The sequence below is a fragment of the Ciona intestinalis genome, unplaced genomic scaffold (genome assembly GCF_000224145.3).
Source record: "Ciona intestinalis unplaced genomic scaffold, KH HT000016.2, whole genome shotgun sequence".
Taxonomy (NCBI): domain Eukaryota; kingdom Metazoa; phylum Chordata; class Ascidiacea; order Phlebobranchia; family Cionidae; genus Ciona; species Ciona intestinalis.
Genome location: NW_004190338.2, coordinates 11,412 through 29,105, shown reverse-complemented (window position 1 = coordinate 29,105; position 17,694 = coordinate 11,412). Strand labels below are relative to the sequence as shown.

Below are 17,694 nucleotides of genomic sequence, written 5' to 3'. Positions count from 1 at the left end.
ATTCATTCATTTGTTCATTCAACTTCAGTAATTGCCCGAGGACTAAAAGGGTCAGACACACACTGAATTATTATTCATTTATCTATTCATTTTTAAAATTTTTTTTTCACAATCAGGGCAGAAAATAAAGTATTTTATACTTACCAAAACAAGGTAGCTGGATGCATTCGGTACTGGATCCCAATTAATCCATACGGAGTCGGTGTTATCTGGCGCAGGACTTACATTGATGTTCTTTGGACGAAATATGGCTGCAGTAAGAGTGATTGTTTTTAAGGCGTATAACATGCTATATAGTGGTGTGGGGAAAGATGGGACACTTTTTCATCCTATTTTCTCTTTTCATTTGATAGTACAAGTAAAGAAAATTTAAAGAATTATAAAACGACTTTCATAGACTCTTGTTAATTGTTTAAAACACGGTCAGGATGTTTGGATATTATGTACCAAAGGTGTCCCATCTTCCCCACCCTGCAATTTATAATTGATTTAGGGCGAGGTCCAATGGGGAAGGGATGCCAAGGAACCTGGGGACTTCAGCCCGAGTTGGCAAATTACCTACATTGATTCAATGTATTGAGTAGGCCATGATTGCCCTATAACTATGATACATAAATTCACGGAATTAAGAATATCGATATTTACTTTATTACCTAACGGTGTTGGGCATATGACTTGTGGAATGCATATCCCATGATTCAGTATACCAGCAGGAGGGAGGCAGACGCAACCAGGTGTGCAACTTCTGTCGCAAACAGGAGTTGGGTTCTCGCATGTTGCAGTACAGTGAGCAATGCATCGATTCCAAACACTTCCGTTCCCACATGCCTCCTCTAAGGATTAACACGGGTTAAAAAATGGGCACGATTTTGCTTGAAAGATTGTTTATCTAATTTGACGAAATTTTGTTACATGGTACTGCACATGATGATTCACTCACTTGTTCGTTTGCTTATTTAATCAAAACCCGACGTGCGAAAACACATACTCACTCATGTAGAAAATATAGCTCGGACTTTCCGCGCTTTCATACAAGTGTCCAGATTGGTCTCTTCCAATTGTACTGACAGTAGTTCTGTAATGTTCTCCCACTACGAGGTTGGTAAAGTTGTGGAGTGGGAAATATTTGTTATGGATCGTACGCAATAGTACGTTGGTTTCATTCCTGCAAAAATTAAATTGAAAATAAACAAACAAATTGCGAGCTACCTCATCTGTGCCTTGGATACCACGCGAAGATAAAGTAAGTTATATTCATTCATTCATTCATTCATTCATTTATTCATTCATTCATTCATTTATTCATTCATTTATTCGTTCGTTCGTTCGTTCGTTCGTTCGTTCGTTCGTTCGTTCGTTCGTTCGTTCGTTCGTTCGTTCGTTCGTTCGTTCGTTCGTTCGTTCGTTCGTTCGTTCGTTCATTCATTCATTGATTCATTCATTCATTCATTGATTCATTCATTTATTGATTCATTCATTGATTCATTCATTCATTCATTCATTCATTCATTCATTCATTCATTCATTCGTTCGTTCGTTCGTTCGTTCGTTCGTTCGTTCGTTCGTTCGTTCGTTCGTTCGTTCGTTCGTTCGTTCGTTCGTTCGTTCGTTCGTTCGTTCGTTCGTTCGTTCGTTCGTTCGTTCGTTCGTTCATTCATTCATTGATTCATTCATTCATTCATTGATTCATTCATTCATTGATTCATTCATTGATTCATTCATTCATTCATTCATTCATTCATTCATTCATTCATTCATTCATTCATTCATTCATTCATTCATTCATTCATTCATTCATTCATTCCGCTAGCAAATCATATCCCCTGTTTTATAATCGCGTTTTTAACAACTTACAACGCTCTTTTGGGGAAAACGGTTATGTGGTAGGGTTAAAAACGGTACAACTTCAGCACATAACACATTATATGAAATTAAATTGTTGTGTGTGTACTTACAAATATAAACGAACGGTAAAGTTATGACTGTTAGGTGGAGGAGTCCATACAATGGGGTAAAAGGTCTCCCCACCTTTGAGAAGACCAGCCTGACGATTTAAATAGGGTTTTGTGGGCGGCCGAAGAAACCGAGCTGCAAAGAAACTGGTATAAAATAATCAACCAAAAGTCAGCTTTACAATTTACTTACACTCTTGTATGCCGCGGGTAGACTGTGCTATCGTTTGAAGAAACCCTGCAACGCATAGCATTTAAGGATTAAGAACTACAGTACAACGTTTTTAGCTATATAAAGTTGGAATAATTCTTTGCTTCGACGATTGCAAATGCAATAACAAAGGCGATATTTTGTATTTAAAAAATATAACAAAAATAATATAAATAGTCGTAAAGTGAGAATATCGCAAGAACATTACAGTAGGCCTACTTGCCAAAATATTACTGTTTACGCGCGTTTACAAACCCTATTGTCAACACGGTAATGTAAAATAATAGGAATTGCTAAACGTACTCACCAAGTTGTAGTAGCAACAGAGCTTTGGCCCAAAACAAGGCAGATCTCATTTTGGGGGTTGTGGTTTTTCGCTTGTGTGTTTCTTTTTTTAAAAGTCTCCCAAGTTTTATGTACAGGTTAAATTATTTTTCGCCTAATCACTTACACCTGCATGGAAAAGTGAAGCTATAAGGCACAGAAAAGATATTGTTAATAAAGCAATTATAAGCTTTAAACACAGTATGGAACACATGTTAAATCAAACAAAAAACAACCGGCAATAACAAGTATACGGAAAATTATTAATATAACTTAAAATCATAAAACTGAGAATAAATGGTCATTAGAATGTTAGAACGTTTCGGTAAGTTTGGTACAGCTGTAACTATAAAGTATTAGTGTTTTTACAGAATGTTTCGCAGCAAAAGCGCAAAATATAAGTTGTGTTTTAGGGTGGGGGGAGATGGGACACACTTTCATTATATTTTTTCTTCCTATTTGGTAGTATGCAAAAACAAATAAAGAATGTAAAGGTGTCTCGTCTTGCCCCACCCTACTACGTTTTCGTTTAAAAGTCTTGATTAGGCTTTGGTGTCTTTTCGATGGTCATTGTTGCGGCCACAGATATTTTAACTGTATAGTGTTTAAGCCAGCATGTACAGTCTACATGGTTTGGAATTTGCAGATTGCACGTAAAACGCTTGTAAGCAGGCTTGGCAAGGCGTTGTAGCTAGGAGATGTCAGCTTCGAATCCTCACTGGTAGCTATCTCGTTTAGTTCGGGCGGGTATGAATGTCCTTCCACTCCAATGGCTATAACGCCGTTTGCTGACTGTTTTAGCCATGAAGCTGGTCTGGTTACGGGTCCCATGGATCTTCCTGCAGTATAAACAAGTTTCATGTAAGTTTTATTCTACTCCACGTGGGTGAGATCTTTTAGCGTAACACGTCGGGGGAACTGAGATTTAGGTCAACAAACACGAAACGAAGCGGAGCATATAACTTACGTCCAGCGAAATGCACAATAACGCTTAGAGCATTTTCTCTCGGTCGGTATCCGATCCTAGTCGTTCGACCATAGAGTTCTCGGTGTACAACTTTCAACATGTGTCCTGTGTTAAGTACAGGGTTGTTGGACGATTGCAACTCTAGAAGTTTTGTTACAGCATCTTCTGTGTTGTTATATCTGTGCAATAAAAAAGTTCGAGTATATCATTAGCTTTAGGGGTAATGGGTCGGCTCTGGTCTCGATCAGACTTTCTGGCATGCCTACTTAAGATTACATATGGTAACATTACATATGGTAGGGTGGGGGAAGAAAGAAGAACTTTTCTTTTTGTCGCCTTATTTGATAGTAAACAAAGCACGTTAAAAAATAATAAAATCGTATTTACACAACTCCCATATACCGTTGTTAATTGTTTTAAACATCATCAGGATATAATTAGAACAATATGTGCTAAAGGTATCCCATCTACTCCCCCGCCCCTATTATATAAATATACCTGTCAAATGGAAAAACGAATCGAGTCCATCGAGTGTATTTGATTGCAGATACTCTTGTGGTTTGCTCCCTTTGACTGGGAGGCGACAGAGCTCGAATAACATTGACTGCCAACTCTTTTGCCTTTTCCAACTTCCCGTTTTGGCCGTTGCTAGAGATATCGAAGAGGAAAATGATATCTACGGGACGGAGGGTGCAGAGTACTGTGGCAGACACTTCAACAGGACTACTCAACATTGTACCATTAGAACTCTCTACGGCAGCCCTGTTGAAATAAATGTTTTTTTTCCGGCCGTCTGCAAGTTAATATTCGAGGTATACCTTATTTTGACCGTGTAAGAATGGAATTTTTGTAGGCCATAAAACGTGTATTGGTTTGTCCCGGCATCGGTCGTTACTTGTCGCAATACCACCTGTGATGTCGTGTTCAGGAGTTGTAGGTTATGTAATATACCTTCAGAGTTAGACGCCCACTGGACAGTTAGACTGTAACAAAAGAATAATGAAAATCTGTGACGTGTTATTCATGGGGTGTCAACTCATGTCCCAAGCCGCTTATCAGTGTAGGACCATACCTGCGCAAAAAAAGCGTATTATATATACACTCCTTACCTGTTGTTTTGGTTTTGCACGACGAAAACGTCTTCTGGTGCACTCAGTCCGGCTGTTGTAAATACGACTTCGGTTTTAACGGTTGTCCAGCCGATTTCACTGACTCCGGACACTATAAAGAAAAAATCGTTTATTTTGTATTTCCAAAGTAAACAACTCTGGCTAGTAGCCTAACAAACACTTACCCCAAACCATGTACTCTGTTTCTGGCTGAAGATTTTGTATCCTCATAGTAGATTGAGATGTAGAATGTACACTACGAATATGGGTGGTGCCTTGAAAAATATCTCCGATGTAACCCGCACGTTCTGAGTTCGATTCCCACATCAGCGTGGCAGAGGTACTTCCTATTTCACTTGCTGACAACATTGTTGGTGGTCCAGCAAGCTGTCCAACTATTTAAAATTCATAAAAGGTGATAACTTAAAGTTAAAATAAGTGAAAGGGAAACCGACACTAAATAATATGCCTGTTTCCTATTCGTGCTTTTGACAGTTCACAACGCCCTTTTAGAGTCGTGAGGATCCGGTTATACATATAAACGAGTAGATATTCTTTCTTCACTATCATATGGAACGATAAAACATAATAGGGTAAATAACGACCATTTACCCCAACCTAATATATATATATATATAGTAGGAGTAACTGCAAAAATTTAAACGTTTCCTCATATTCTTATTTTCTAAGTATATTCTATAGTATTTCTTAACTTGAGCTTATTTATGATATTACAAAGAAACGCCTTGGTAATACATGTTGGGGCAAAGAAAATTTAACATTTTTAAACTTATTCTCTGAAGCATAGCACGCACAGTCAAACCCGAGATAAAACCAAGACCAGCCTTGCTATAAAAACAACCATTTTTTTACATTTTCTTTTCTGTGATATAAGTTACTTAGAAGCTTAGAATAGGTAAGCGCCTACTAAGGTCCCTACAGTAAAACCTACACCTATTTAAAAACCAAAATTCCAAAAAAGAAAAAAAATAGAATTCTTACATTTATTATTATCTAATCGACAAAAAATGAAACAAGTGTTGGATTGATAAAATTTACAAGTTACCTCTGTCACAGTTCAATGAAAGTACTCCCCCTGTTGAAAACTCAGTTCCCATTACTTGTTCGCCCGTAAGAGGGTTGACGCACCAACATACTTCAAAGTTGCGACAAGCTGTCGTGAGGAATGCTCCGTGTATGTCGCATTGGGGAAGTTGTATGTATATATCGGGAAAGTCTTCTCTCAATCGGAGGGCGCTTTGATATTGCTGCTGACATCTAAGTAATATATGTGTGAGGGTTTTATGATGAAAGTTTTGGGTACTGAGTTACTAACGTTGTAAGTGAAGCTGATGTGTCTTGGTTGGATACTGTTGGTTCGGGTTTTGGATAGGTTGTGCTTGGTCCTGCTGTTGGTTCTGGATATGGTTCCGGATATACTGTGTTATGTATTGTTGTTGTAGTTGTTTGGGGTGTTGTGGACGGGTTACGTTCTGTTTGGTCCGCTACCATGCCTAGTGTTGTTGTGGGCATTGGTGGAGTAGCCATTGGTTCTGTTGTAGTTTGGATGAATTCGGCAACTATGGTTGCTCCGTAGAAGTAGTCAGCGGAGGCACCTCCAACCAGGGTTCGAACTTCGTGAAGATTTGTGTAATGTGGTGGGCGGGTTCTTGGGATTTCAGATTTCACAACAGAAACATAGAAAGTTGTGTCTGAAGGAAGCTCTTCAAATTGGACGGACGCTTTTTCAAAATTGAGCATGTCGTAAAGAAGGGAGGAACCACCGAACCCGAACAATCCAACATCGTAAAACTATAGGAAATACAATCGTTTGTAAAGTTGAATAAAATACGTGAACTACTAGACTTACATCGTCAGAGGTTTCGTCCCAAGTTACTGAGAATCCATTCTGTGTAATATTTACAAAGGCAATATTCTCTACTTCGATCGAGTCCAGGCCTTCGGCCGAGTATGGGAAAATGGCGGCAACTGCGAAGAAGTATTCGGTACCCGGGGTTAGGTTCGGTAGAAATGCCAGTGGAATGTCTACATCTTGTTGCTGTGCGACCACACTTCGGTCTCTGTTTAGTCTTACCTATACAGTAATGAGTAATACAGTTATTATAATTACCCCTTACGTTTAAAATGTATATTAGACTCTGATAACTCTTATATGTAAACCCATTGCGTAATATATGAATACTATTTATGTGAATGTTTATTTATTTTCGTATGTCGGGCAACGGGTGTTCTGTTTCAAACACCTCGTGCTCACTTACAAGTTACCACGCGTTCAACTTTTTGGTTGATTATTTTGTTGGGCGGATGCTATATGGTCAATCTAAAAGCGATCACTGAGTTGGACCAATCATCGTTAAGTGTCTTGCTTGCCCAAATGACGCTTAACGCTGGCAATGACGACACTGCCGAACTTCGAATATATTTAAACGTTTATTGTGGGCTAACGAAATACAGATATCTACCATTTTAGCGCAGTTTTAAAACAGATAAACATAAAACACGGTTAAAGTTGATAGTTTAGTTTAGACATTCGGTCAAAACATACAGCAAAACATCTTACCGTGACTTTGTATCTAGATGCACCGACCACTCTATCCCACTTTAACATCGACCCCGCCTCGTGAAACTGAACTAAAAGGCCGCTTGGTTTACGAGTGACCACAGTAACTGCAATACAGTGAAGAAGTTATTATAATGACCAAATCGTACTCGCCAGATTATTCTTTCTCTGTGACAACGAAACTACAAGTCTATTAGTTGTGTACATGTAAGCAGTAAAATAAATTTGGTTTTGCATGAGTTCATTGAATAAAGAGTGGGGTAAGTTGATACCAGTTAACCCATAATATATTTTCTTATCATGCTGCTGTTGAATTTAACAGCCTTCATTTACAGTTCTGGTGATAAGGTTATATACTTCTGTAAATAGTTATTGCGTACTACCAAATTGGACGATAAAAGTGAATGAAAGGGTTGAACATCCTACCCCAATAGTCGACTCCATAACAGAGCTTTCGAAGCTATTTTATAGACTGCTTCAGTTAACATAGTGTTTTTTTAATGGTTTATATGTAGTGTTTTTAGATTAAAAACCAGCCATTGTTAGATTACCTTCATGTGGTGGACATTCCTTTAGCTTAATACAATCGTTATCGTGCCAAATAGGGTTGCTTCTTGGGCAAGCGCAACCTGGTCTACATGATCTGTCACAAGCGGGGATAGGAGACACACATGTTCGTACACAGTGAGCGTCGCATCTTTCGCTATATACTTGCGGGCTTGTACATTCAGTAGGGTTGCCTTTAACTGTGGGATCCAACATGGTTAAAATAAAGCATATGGTTAGAAATATATCTTTATGCACATTTTGGCAAAATGCATTAATACAGTTATAAGTGCTGTAGAGTAAAATAGGTTATAGTAGGGTGTGGGAAGATGGGACACGTTTATCACATAATATCTAAATATACTAATCGTGTTTTGAACAATTACGACGTTCTTTAGGAGTCGCGACGATACGGTTTCATATTTTTTTAAACGTTCTTTGTCTAAACTACCAAATGGTATAAGAAAATAAAATGAAAAAGTGTCTCATCTTCCCCCACTCTACTATACAATATGCCGCTGCTCTACAGTACATGTTGAAAGTAATAAATCAAAAATATGGAATTTACGCAAAATGTACAATTTCTATAAATACATTCAAGTATAGCACTGTGTGATAAGTTGAATAGTGTTACTGCCCATTATCCCATATTTCAAATCGTGTTTTAACAATTTACAATGATCTTTAAAAGTCGTGATGATACGGTTATATAATTCTATAAATAATATTTGATCACGAACCAAAGGGGGCGATAAAAAAAAGAATAAAAACATGAACCATCTTACCCCAACCAACAATATTGAATTTAACTTACGGATAAAGTTCACACGACGACTTTCTCTCCCCACCAGTTCTGCACCACTTGGCGACCTAACCAGTGTTGTAACAGTCGCATGGTATCTTACACCTGGGGTTAAGTTCTCAAAGAACACGATATTTGCAACCGTCACTTGTTGTGCTACGAGTGCATGTCTATTTTGCCTAAAAATAAATTCAAATGTTAGAAATTAAAATTGTGGTAAAAACAGATCTGCTTTTGCTGGAAACGGTGAATGTTTCATTTGTATAGATTCAAATACGACTTCACTGATATTAAATTATAGCATTCTCGAAATAGAGCAATGGGTGTCGCTATAATTTAGATATTTCATATTAAACACATCGTGCCCGTTTCAATGGTTTCGTATGTTACCTGTATAGGCGATTGTGTTTTTTAAATATACCAAGCGAAAGTAGCTTTAAAATATGATGTTTAAGTTACCGGTAAATCTTCACTCTGTAGCTGGTGGAGTTTAAGGCCTGACCCTGCCAAGTTACATAAGCTAGCCCGGGATCGAGCTCAAAACCTCCGGCTACTATGTTTTCCGGAGGGAGGATGACGTGTGCTGAAATAAATAATGGCAAGGATTAGACACATTAATCACGCAGCATGTTAAGAAAAATGACAATTTTATTGGCCAAAAAAATAAACAAAAATATGGATAGTTTTTCCGGCAATACAGTGCACAATAAAAAGTGAAATCATTCTGTGGGATGATTGGGTAATACCAGCACACAATTTCCGTAATTCATTGTTTTAATTTCTTTAGCCGTATTTTTTTTACTTACATATTTGGAAAATAGGGTTTCGTTCAAATTGAGGCTCATCAGCAGATTGTGCTACCGTTGTTGTAGTGGTTGCTGGTGGATCCGTGGACGCTTGTGCATATGCTAAGTTGATAGCTGTATATAAACAAACATTTGCAAATATGCTTTAATTGTGCTACGAACGTAGTCTAATTGTTATAAACGTCGCCCTTATGTAAAGTAATTGTTTCAAAATTGTCAACTCAATGGTTTATAAAAGGTCCCAACATCTATATTATTTGTATTGTCCAGCGCAGTTAAATTTATTTCTGCTGGTAGGACAAGTTTAAATATTTATTTCCGTAATGTAGTAATTTTCTTTACTGTTTAGCAAAAAAAGGTTTAAAAGCGGGCTTTACAATGTTGTAATAATCTATTAATGGGGAATTAAGGATTCATATAAAGTTGAACGGTATAAACGTAATTTACTTTCATTCCAATAATCTTATAAATACTTTAAAGTTACCTCGAAATAAAAGCCTATATTTAAATTTCAACCACATACTTTCATTTCGGTCAAAAAAGCTAAGAAAATTAAAAAAATTAGCCGTTTCTCAATAGCGTGGTATAGTCACTCCTCCCAATAATTACGCTCATCGTGCGTTTATTTAAAGTACAAACCAACGAGTAATTCCTAATCTTGGATCTGCGATTATTTATTTTCAGTTTTGCAGCTTTGAGGTTTATTTCCTGCTCCTACGCCTCAAAAATTTATCAGTTTTCATTAAGAGAGTTTAACCTCTGTTTTAAGCTACGATAAGCAAATACACGGTTTGGCGTTCACTTCAAGTTAAAGTTTACATATTTGTATAATTTTTCCGCAGAAAAATATGGGAAAATTCCGCGTCGGTCTTCTTTTTTGCGCATACAGGTTTTTACGCATAAATATTTGGATAAAGTATATGCTTTGATAAATTATACGTAAAGTTATAAATTTATTTTATTTTCTAAATTACACAAAATTTAAAAATTTACGAAGCTTAACAAATTCTCACCGTTAATAAATTTACGCTAACTACCAGTCCACATAAAATGTATAACCGTTGAAATCTGCTGCTTTTGCAACTGACCTACCTCTGACTAGCGGCGAGGCAAATGAGTCTCAAATTGCCTGACTCACTTTTACGGTGAACTCTAATCGTCAAGATATTGTGTACGATCGCTTCTTTCCGAGCGCTCGGCTCCCAAAATAAGATCATTGACGTCATTGCGATACGCGATGCGATAATTATGACGTAATAATCATGGAATAATTACGGGACGTGCGGGTAATCAAGTGTAGCAATTACAAAACAATATTAATTTCTGGCCCACGGCCAACGCGATGGACTCTGGTCAGATTACTTCCTTTAGCGACGTGACACATTTGTCTTTCGTATTGCCAGCGCATCATCATGCAGGGTGCACTTACCAGCCAGCAATATGAAAATTCCTCGTCGTATTTCGGCACTCTGAATAGATGCGGACATCTTGATGAATATAAATCCCGTTTCCAATTTGCAAAGGAAATAACAATTTTGTTCGAAGAAATGGAAATATTTTATCTATTGATCCAAATAAACAACTGTAAGAAATCTTATCTGTTAAGAAAAGTTATATTTGTACCGTGCAATATTACATTACTTTGCCAAAACCTTAAAACTCGAAAACTCGTCAAGTGTGTATATGTTATCTAGTTTACGCTGTTGCTAATAATTAGCGGTAATCGCAAGCGTCGGTTTGCCCTGCGGCTTGCAATGAACAGTAACAAGGTTGATTCTTCATAAAGCGCGACCTTATTTTAAATTTCCCAAACCTAACATAGCTCATGCCCTGTCTCGCACTCTTTCTAAAAACCGCACATCCTGCACCTCTGTGTTTGTAGCAGCGGCCTACGGCCCGGACATTCCAGTTCTTGGTGTTTGTTGATGGTGTATGACTTATTTAACTGACGAATACTGTATCGTGCTGTAAGTATCTCGTCAAAGCCTCAATCCACGATTCTGAAACGAATGCATCCTTATATTGCAAGGCGGCACTGGCCGAGCTGTATATGGTGCACGTTTTAATTACTAAATTTCCTGTCGCTTTTACATTCAATATATAGAATTGTAGATAATAATATTTACATATTTTAAAAAAGAGTAAAAAATTCGGTGGACAATTGCCATTTTGAGTAAAAAAAATCATAATTTCGTTAAAAAAATCCCCGTTTTAAATTTCGTTCCGTAAATATACAAATCAGCTCTAATACGTATACCATTGTACGACTGACTCTTGAGTAAATAAGTTACGAAGTCCTAATTGCTGGCTTATACAGTTTGGGGGCTAATTTTACGCGAGAATTTCGAGTTCTTTGCTTACTACGAATTCAGCTTGCCACGCGACTGGCTGACAATGCGTGACGTCACCTTGAACCTGATCATGACGTCATACCGATGACGCGCTGTCTTACAGGCATAGGTACCAAGTGTCACTTTGCCGCTGGCTATTGCTTACTGAAGTCGACTTGAGACTTGCACACGGTCACCGGGAAGAAATGTCTCTTTTTTTAGAAGCAGGCAGAGAGGGCGCGCGCTGATTTTCACCGCTGGCTCTGACGAGATGTCCAAGCCCTCAGGCCAATGCGATACGTGTATGCAGTTTTGCTGGGATTTTCTACCCGCAAACTGCAACGTCCAGATGCAGTACACCTCTTATATAGAAAATGCCTGCGCTACTGATTTAGCATGGGCTGTTCACGAATTTTCCCTTTTGCTTCGTGTTGCATATAGGCGCGGCCTTTTTCCACAATTCGAGTACACAAATAAGGCAACATCGATCAGTCTGTCAGTCATCGGAAAGAGATCGGTCAGGTGAAAGACAACCCGACCAATTAGTGACGTCAGCCGCGTGACGTAGATGGTGGACACATCAGTGCCAAAAATAGAACAATTTGCGTTTAAAAGTAAGTTCGACGAACTGTTAGCGCACGATGCCTTTGCTAATCAACAACACATTTATGGATATCTTATTGCAAACACCATTTTGTTGAACAACTTGAACGTATTTAAAGCAGTGTTTCCCATCTTGTTTGACCACCAAGTGTTTCCGGGTAAAAATAGTTTTTGCACACTCATGTTTTACGTTTACAGAAAATCGGTTTTAATTTGATGTAATCATAGAATTTTAAATTGATTACACTTCGAAATGTTTAAAGTTATACACAACCCGATATATTAGAAGTATCCAATGACTCCCCACACAAAAGTATGTGAAAACGATAATTGGAAAATATAGGAGGAATATCACGGGTGGTGGAATAAATGGCAAAGTTGTTTTTGATCGTGCATCCTCCGAGGCGTTTCGTGTGCATTGTCACTTAACTTCCTGTTTGCGTTTCCACTAATTTCAAAATGCTTAATCAGTGTATCGTGTGACCACACACTTTCGCAAAATTTAATTACTTTGCGTGGCTTTAAAACGTTACTGCAGATCGAATTGGACCAGTTCCAAACGACTGCGTGATGGCAAACAGTTGTACTTTTACAAACCTAAATCACGAGTTACATGACACCGGAATCGGCCTGCATGATTGACAAGTCTTCAGCAAAAGTGATAAATTTTGTTCGTTTAATTAATTAGTCTGAGCACCACGGAACTATTAGGAGTTCGCAGGTACTTTTACCCATGTTTGGTCAATTCCCGTTTAGCCAAAATGACGTTGTTTAATCGTTACCTAAATTTCTATTTATTTTCGCCATGCTATTTATATTAGATTTCAAACCGGTTGTTTACATCACGCGAAAGTGGTATCGTGCCTTAACGGGACACGAATATTTCAGCGTATAGTATTTGACCTTAAATCGACATTTCACGATACTGGTACTTATTAAAACGAGGGTTTCAATTTAGCTTTCTTTACTTTTGAAATCTGTGAAGAGTGCATACGATTTGGCCTCTTGCCAAAGGTCATAATACAAAGTACATTTATGTACAATGTGCGTAGTATTTTGTCGCTTACTCGTGTTTTACTCATAATCGTATTTTAATCTTTTATACTGTTTTGAAAGGGAACGTTTACACGTAGTTTGCATACGTGGAAACCTCGCGTGTACTGAAGAGGTGACAATACACGAGGCTACTATTTCTCCCTGTAGTTCATATTTACCAGTGTGGTATGAATTACCAGTTTCAATTTTACAATTACATAATGTAGGCTATAATTTGACCACTTAAAGGTGATTCATGTAACTTTATAACTAGTACAGTTTTTACACAACATGCAATATCTGGTATCACGCTTATACATGCATAAATGTTGTGACAGAACAGCCACACAAAGAAATGAGTAAGCATATGCTGCATGCTGGGATATTGGGAAACCACTATTGGTTCCGCGGCATATGATTTCCTGCTATAATTAGAAGCAATACATGTGGCAAGCTGCCAGAAATTAGACGTTAACTCGTTAAACAGTGTAATAAACTAGATGCAATAGTGGGGACGTGTAAGTTGGAACCGGACTGTAACTTTAAAAAATATTTACAGCTGTTTTTTATTTATTGATAAAACGCTGATTTAAATTGCCCCTTTCTTTACGGCTTCTTACAATACAAAACTAATTACTGTTGAATAACGGCAAACTCAAAGCTCTTGGTACCTCTACCTGCTACCCCGCGATATGTGTATTAGCTATGCTTGCATTTGTGGGTGCTGGTGCATAATATACTATACACGTTGTAGGGCAGACACAGGCCAGCAAAGCATTAAGTGCCGCGCATTGCACGTTGCTGTAAGGCGGGGAAATTAAAACCCATTCATCCCATCTCCCTTATATCCACTTGAAAAGACGGGAAGTTATTGTCTCAATCATCCATATGGCCGATCAGTTTGGATTCTTTATGAGCGACACACTGTGTAATGTTCTGCGTAGGGCAGTTGATACGTTACTATGTTATTTCGATCAGGGAAAAGGCAGACTCGTAAAAGCTTTTTAGATATCTGCTTGATAAGCCCTGTTTACACAGATTACATAACAACTAAAGAAAGGATGAAACCTTATTATACGAATCGAAGTTTTTGGAGTGGTAAGAAAAGATAACGTTAACACCTAAATAACATGTTTCTTGATCGTGTTTTAAAACAGCGCTGTTTCAGAGTCCCGGGTTCACGGTTATAACTATGTAAGTGTTCTTGGTTTACTGTCAAATGGAACGAGAAAGGAAATAAACACACGTCACATCTTTCGGCAACTTAATATATTAGTTACCCTAACTTAATGTTGTAAAAGGGATTCTAGCTAGTGTTTCAAATCACGTCAACGAATATTTGCGTTGGGAAACCTGTCACGTTCTATGATAGCATTATAGTTTCGGTCACGGCTCGTGCGTTTTAAAGTCGTTTTCTTATTGATTTGTTTAACCGCTTAACAAACAGGCGCATTTCAGTAAATAGTAGGATGATTTGCTACCTCGTGGTTGGTTTGTGTCTATTCCATCATGCCTCTTGTATGGAGGGGATCGTCAAGACTTTAGCGGGGGGTGGGTACCCTCATGTTGGGGCAGTGGACACATGTGTTGATGGGCCAAACTCCGTGGACGGTGCGTTAGCAGACACAAGGTAAGGATATCCTATTTATTGAGAGTCTCTGTTTTTGTACATTACTAACACTGTAGCAGTACTATTGGAGTGGTACATTTGTGTAAATAATATGCTTGTGTATAGGGTGGGGAAGATGGGTCACCTTATCGTTCCATTTTCCGATTTAGTAGTAAACATATAAAACATTCCAAGAATTTTAATAAACCGTATCATTACGACTCCCATATGCCGTTGTTAATTGTTTAAAACACGATCAGGATTATCGTACACTATGTGCTAAAGTTGTCTCCTCTTCCCCGAACCCTATTATACAACTGTTTTGGGATTTAGGGTTTAATATACTTTAACCGAGCTGCTGTAACGCAACTTTGCTTTGCACAATAACATATGGTCGCGGCCAACACAATTTCCTAAGTCTATATTCCCACCAATTGCTTCCTCACTGTAGATTCAACTATCCTTGGGGGATTGTATACGACAAAGTGAAGCATTCTGTCTACGTGGCAGATTGTGGTTGTCCTGACACTCCGCATGGCAATGATAGAGTACGAAGAGTTGATCTTGTAACTGACGTTTCTACGACTTCCGCTGGTTCAAGCCAAGGGTAGGTGGCTATTTTGTATGCTCTAGTCTAATGCCATATGTAGTAAACTATGATCGTACACCTTGTACGAAATTTCATCTACACAGTTTTAATGTATACATGTTGATACAATACTCTTTTATTCCACCTTTCAGTAACCAACGCAATTAGCTTATAAAATAATTGAAACCGATTTAGATTCGCAAATGGTGTCGGATTAAAAGCCCAATTCTTTCATATTGCCGGCATGGCGCTTGACCATAAACGACAGAAAATGTACATTGCTGATAGTGGTAACAACGCTATCCGTCTTATGGACCTGGGTACAAATGAAGTAACTACATTTGCCGGAACCAATGGTGACAAAGCTTTTAAGGACGGTTCACTTTTAACTGCAGGGTAAGTTGTAACTGAATTATATAGCATTTCACACAATTATTTAAAACATTATAAAGCCGTAAATTTTGTTTGCAAACACATAAAAGATACAATATGTGACGCGTGCTTCCCTTTTTATTGTTTGGCTGCTTCGGTTCCTGTAACGAGATCCCTCTTTTCTTAGATTGAACAACCCACAGCAATTGGAATATGATGACACGAACGACCGCCTCTTTATTGCTGATACAGATAACCACGCTATTCGAATTATAAATGTAGATTCAGCCACCCCAAAAGTCACAACGCTGACTGGCGGACCTAGAATGGAAGGTTTTAAAGATGGCAGCTTTGCCGAAGCTATGTGGCGCCACCCAACGGGCATGGCATACGACGTCAGAAAAGATGTGTTATATGTTTCTGATCACTACAATCACGCAGTACGCATGTTGGACTTGAAAAAGAAAACAGTTACCACCATTGCAGGTGGGGGAGAACCTGGGGACGTTAACCAGAGGTAAGATTCATGATGCTGATTGGGAAAATTGTAATGTTCTATAGAGCATTAAACGATGTTCTTTTCAGGATATTTGGTCACGGTCTTGCAATGAACTACCCTGAAGGTATTGCTATTGACCCAGAGCATGAGGTGCTTTATGTGGCGGAGTTTGGAAACAACTGCATCCGTATGATTTCTCTTATCGACTATAGCTTGACTGTGCTAGCTGGTAGTGAGAGCTATGGGTCAAGGGATGCCGTCGGCACTGATGCTCAATTCTTTCACCCTACTGGTCTCGACCTTGACGCGGAAAGGAAAATGTTGTACGTGACCGATCAGTATAACCACAGAGTGCGTGCAATCACTGCGCTGGGTAATACAGAGGTTGCACAGAACTCCGCTATGTTGATCCAGCATCTCGGTAAAGTGGATGCATACCGAGATTTACTGGTGCATAACCGGTCGTCCGTGTTTGCAAGTACGACCATTATCGCTCTCTGCTTGTTCATGATCTTATTGTGGCTCACAAGCCGCTACTGGAGAGGATTTGCAGGACGACACTGGGACAAATACTGGAAAATGAAAAATGCGCATAAACTTTAACTGCGTTAATTTTTTAAACGGCTATTTGTGTTTGTCGTTGCACGTAAGGTCACAGAGATTGTCTTTGTTTAGAAAAAAAAGTGAAAATAAAACGAATTTAAGAGTAGTGCCAAATAAAAAAATCACATCATTTAACATCAGTGGCTTGATGTGTTTTTTGTCGTTCAGTCTAAAATATCCGGAAAAGTGAGCGATTCGTTGACCTTTCGTTTTAGACTAAACCTTTTTTTTTCTTTTTTATTATTTCCATTCTACAACATTAATCATAACTGTATTAGAAGACTTACTTTCTAACATGGTCTATACAAGAAGGAAGCGGCACAGCATGCTCCGTAATATACATTTAAAAAATCATCAACACGCGTTTTCGCTAGACTAATATAGTACTGTTAGGTGGGGTGAGGTGGGATACCGTTCGCGCCTAAATCCCATATTTCCCGTTTATATTTTAATCAATCAACACGGGTCCTTTATAGTCGACGGGCTATAAACATATATAGACCATCTTACCCCTACACTGCTATATAGTATGGTGGGGGAAGATGAGACACATTTTCATTCAATTTTCTCGTTCTGTTTGCTTTAGTAAACAAAGAAAAATCGAAGAATTAAAAAAAAACGGATCCTTACGACTCCCAAAGATAGTTTTTAATTGTTTAAACATAATCAAGATATTTGAATACTATGTGCTAAAAGTGTCCCATCTCCCCCCGCCCTACTATGGTGATCAAAACTCGCTTAATCATATTTCGATTT

At 38.3% G+C, this 17,694-nt stretch overlaps 3 protein-coding genes across 4 annotated transcripts in view; 1 reads left to right on the top strand and 2 right to left on the bottom strand.

Annotated features, from left to right (window-relative positions):
- The window catches only part of LOC100183585 (fibronectin), a 7,575-nt gene extending 4,957 nt beyond the window's left edge, over window positions 1-2,618 (bottom strand). The window contains exons 1-6 of the mRNA XM_002123738.5: window positions 2,471-2,618; window positions 2,146-2,190; window positions 1,956-2,088; window positions 993-1,165; window positions 654-833; window positions 145-251 (exon numbers count right to left, since the gene is read on the bottom strand). Coding sequence (XP_002123774.3) covers window positions 145-251; window positions 654-833; window positions 993-1,165; window positions 1,956-2,088; window positions 2,146-2,190; window positions 2,471-2,519 — 687 coding nt within the window. The 5' untranslated portion in view covers window positions 2,520-2,618. The remainder of the gene's footprint in view (window positions 1-144; window positions 252-653; window positions 834-992; window positions 1,166-1,955; window positions 2,089-2,145; window positions 2,191-2,470) is intronic.
- LOC100181240 lies at window positions 2,617-10,896 on the bottom strand. 2 transcript variants are annotated; one of them, XM_009862634.3, is made up of 15 exons: window positions 10,728-10,896; window positions 9,299-9,412; window positions 8,952-9,075; window positions 8,505-8,671; window positions 7,696-7,890; window positions 7,145-7,251; window positions 6,434-6,658; window positions 5,900-6,375; window positions 5,630-5,841; window positions 4,749-4,958; window positions 4,564-4,675; window positions 4,273-4,437; window positions 3,953-4,216; window positions 3,455-3,633; window positions 2,617-3,326 (listed from the first exon to the last, which is right to left on the bottom strand). In XM_009862634.3, the coding sequence occupies exons 1-15, from the start codon at window positions 10,783-10,785 to the stop codon at window positions 3,112-3,114; spliced, it is 2,823 nt and encodes a 940-aa protein (XP_009860936.1). In that variant the 5' UTR covers window positions 10,786-10,896; the 3' UTR covers window positions 2,617-3,111. The 2 variants fall into 2 exon arrangements, with proteins under 2 accessions (XP_009860936.1, XP_026693584.1); XM_026837783.1 differs by lacking the exon at window positions 10,728-10,896 and adding an exon at window positions 9,783-9,834.
- Window positions 10,897-14,510: 3,614 nt separating this feature from the next.
- On the top strand, window positions 14,511-17,073 carry LOC100178773 (NHL repeat-containing protein 2). The gene is made up of 5 exons (XM_002130070.3): window positions 14,511-14,896; window positions 15,327-15,482; window positions 15,660-15,860; window positions 16,024-16,353; window positions 16,422-17,073. The coding sequence occupies exons 1-5, from the start codon at window positions 14,736-14,738 to the stop codon at window positions 16,936-16,938; spliced, it is 1,365 nt and encodes a 454-aa protein (XP_002130106.1). The 5' UTR covers window positions 14,511-14,735; the 3' UTR covers window positions 16,939-17,073.
- The last annotated feature ends 621 nt before the right edge of the window (window positions 17,074-17,694 follow it).

Excerpts from the sequence above, each read along its gene's own strand:
- LOC100181240 (XM_009862634.3), bottom strand. The coding sequence starts at position 10,785 with ATGTCCGCATCTATTCAGAGTGCCGAAATACGACGAGGAATTTTCATA. Across the intron at positions 8,672-8,951 it reads TACAGAGTGAAGATTTACCG|GCAAAATAGACATGCACTCG; the intron begins GTAACTTAAACA and ends ATTTATTTTTAG. Across the intron at positions 4,217-4,272 it reads TCTTACACGGTCAAAATAAG|GGCTGCCGTAGAGAGTTCTA; the intron begins GTATACCTCGAA and ends TTATTTCAACAG.
- LOC100178773 (XM_002130070.3), top strand. The coding sequence starts at position 14,736 with ATGATTTGCTACCTCGTGGTTGGTTTGTGTCTATTCCATCATGCCTCT. Across the intron at positions 15,483-15,659 it reads TCCGCTGGTTCAAGCCAAGG|ATTCGCAAATGGTGTCGGAT; the intron begins GTAGGTGGCTAT and ends AAACCGATTTAG. Across the intron at positions 16,354-16,421 it reads CCTGGGGACGTTAACCAGAG|GATATTTGGTCACGGTCTTG; the intron begins GTAAGATTCATG and ends TGTTCTTTTCAG.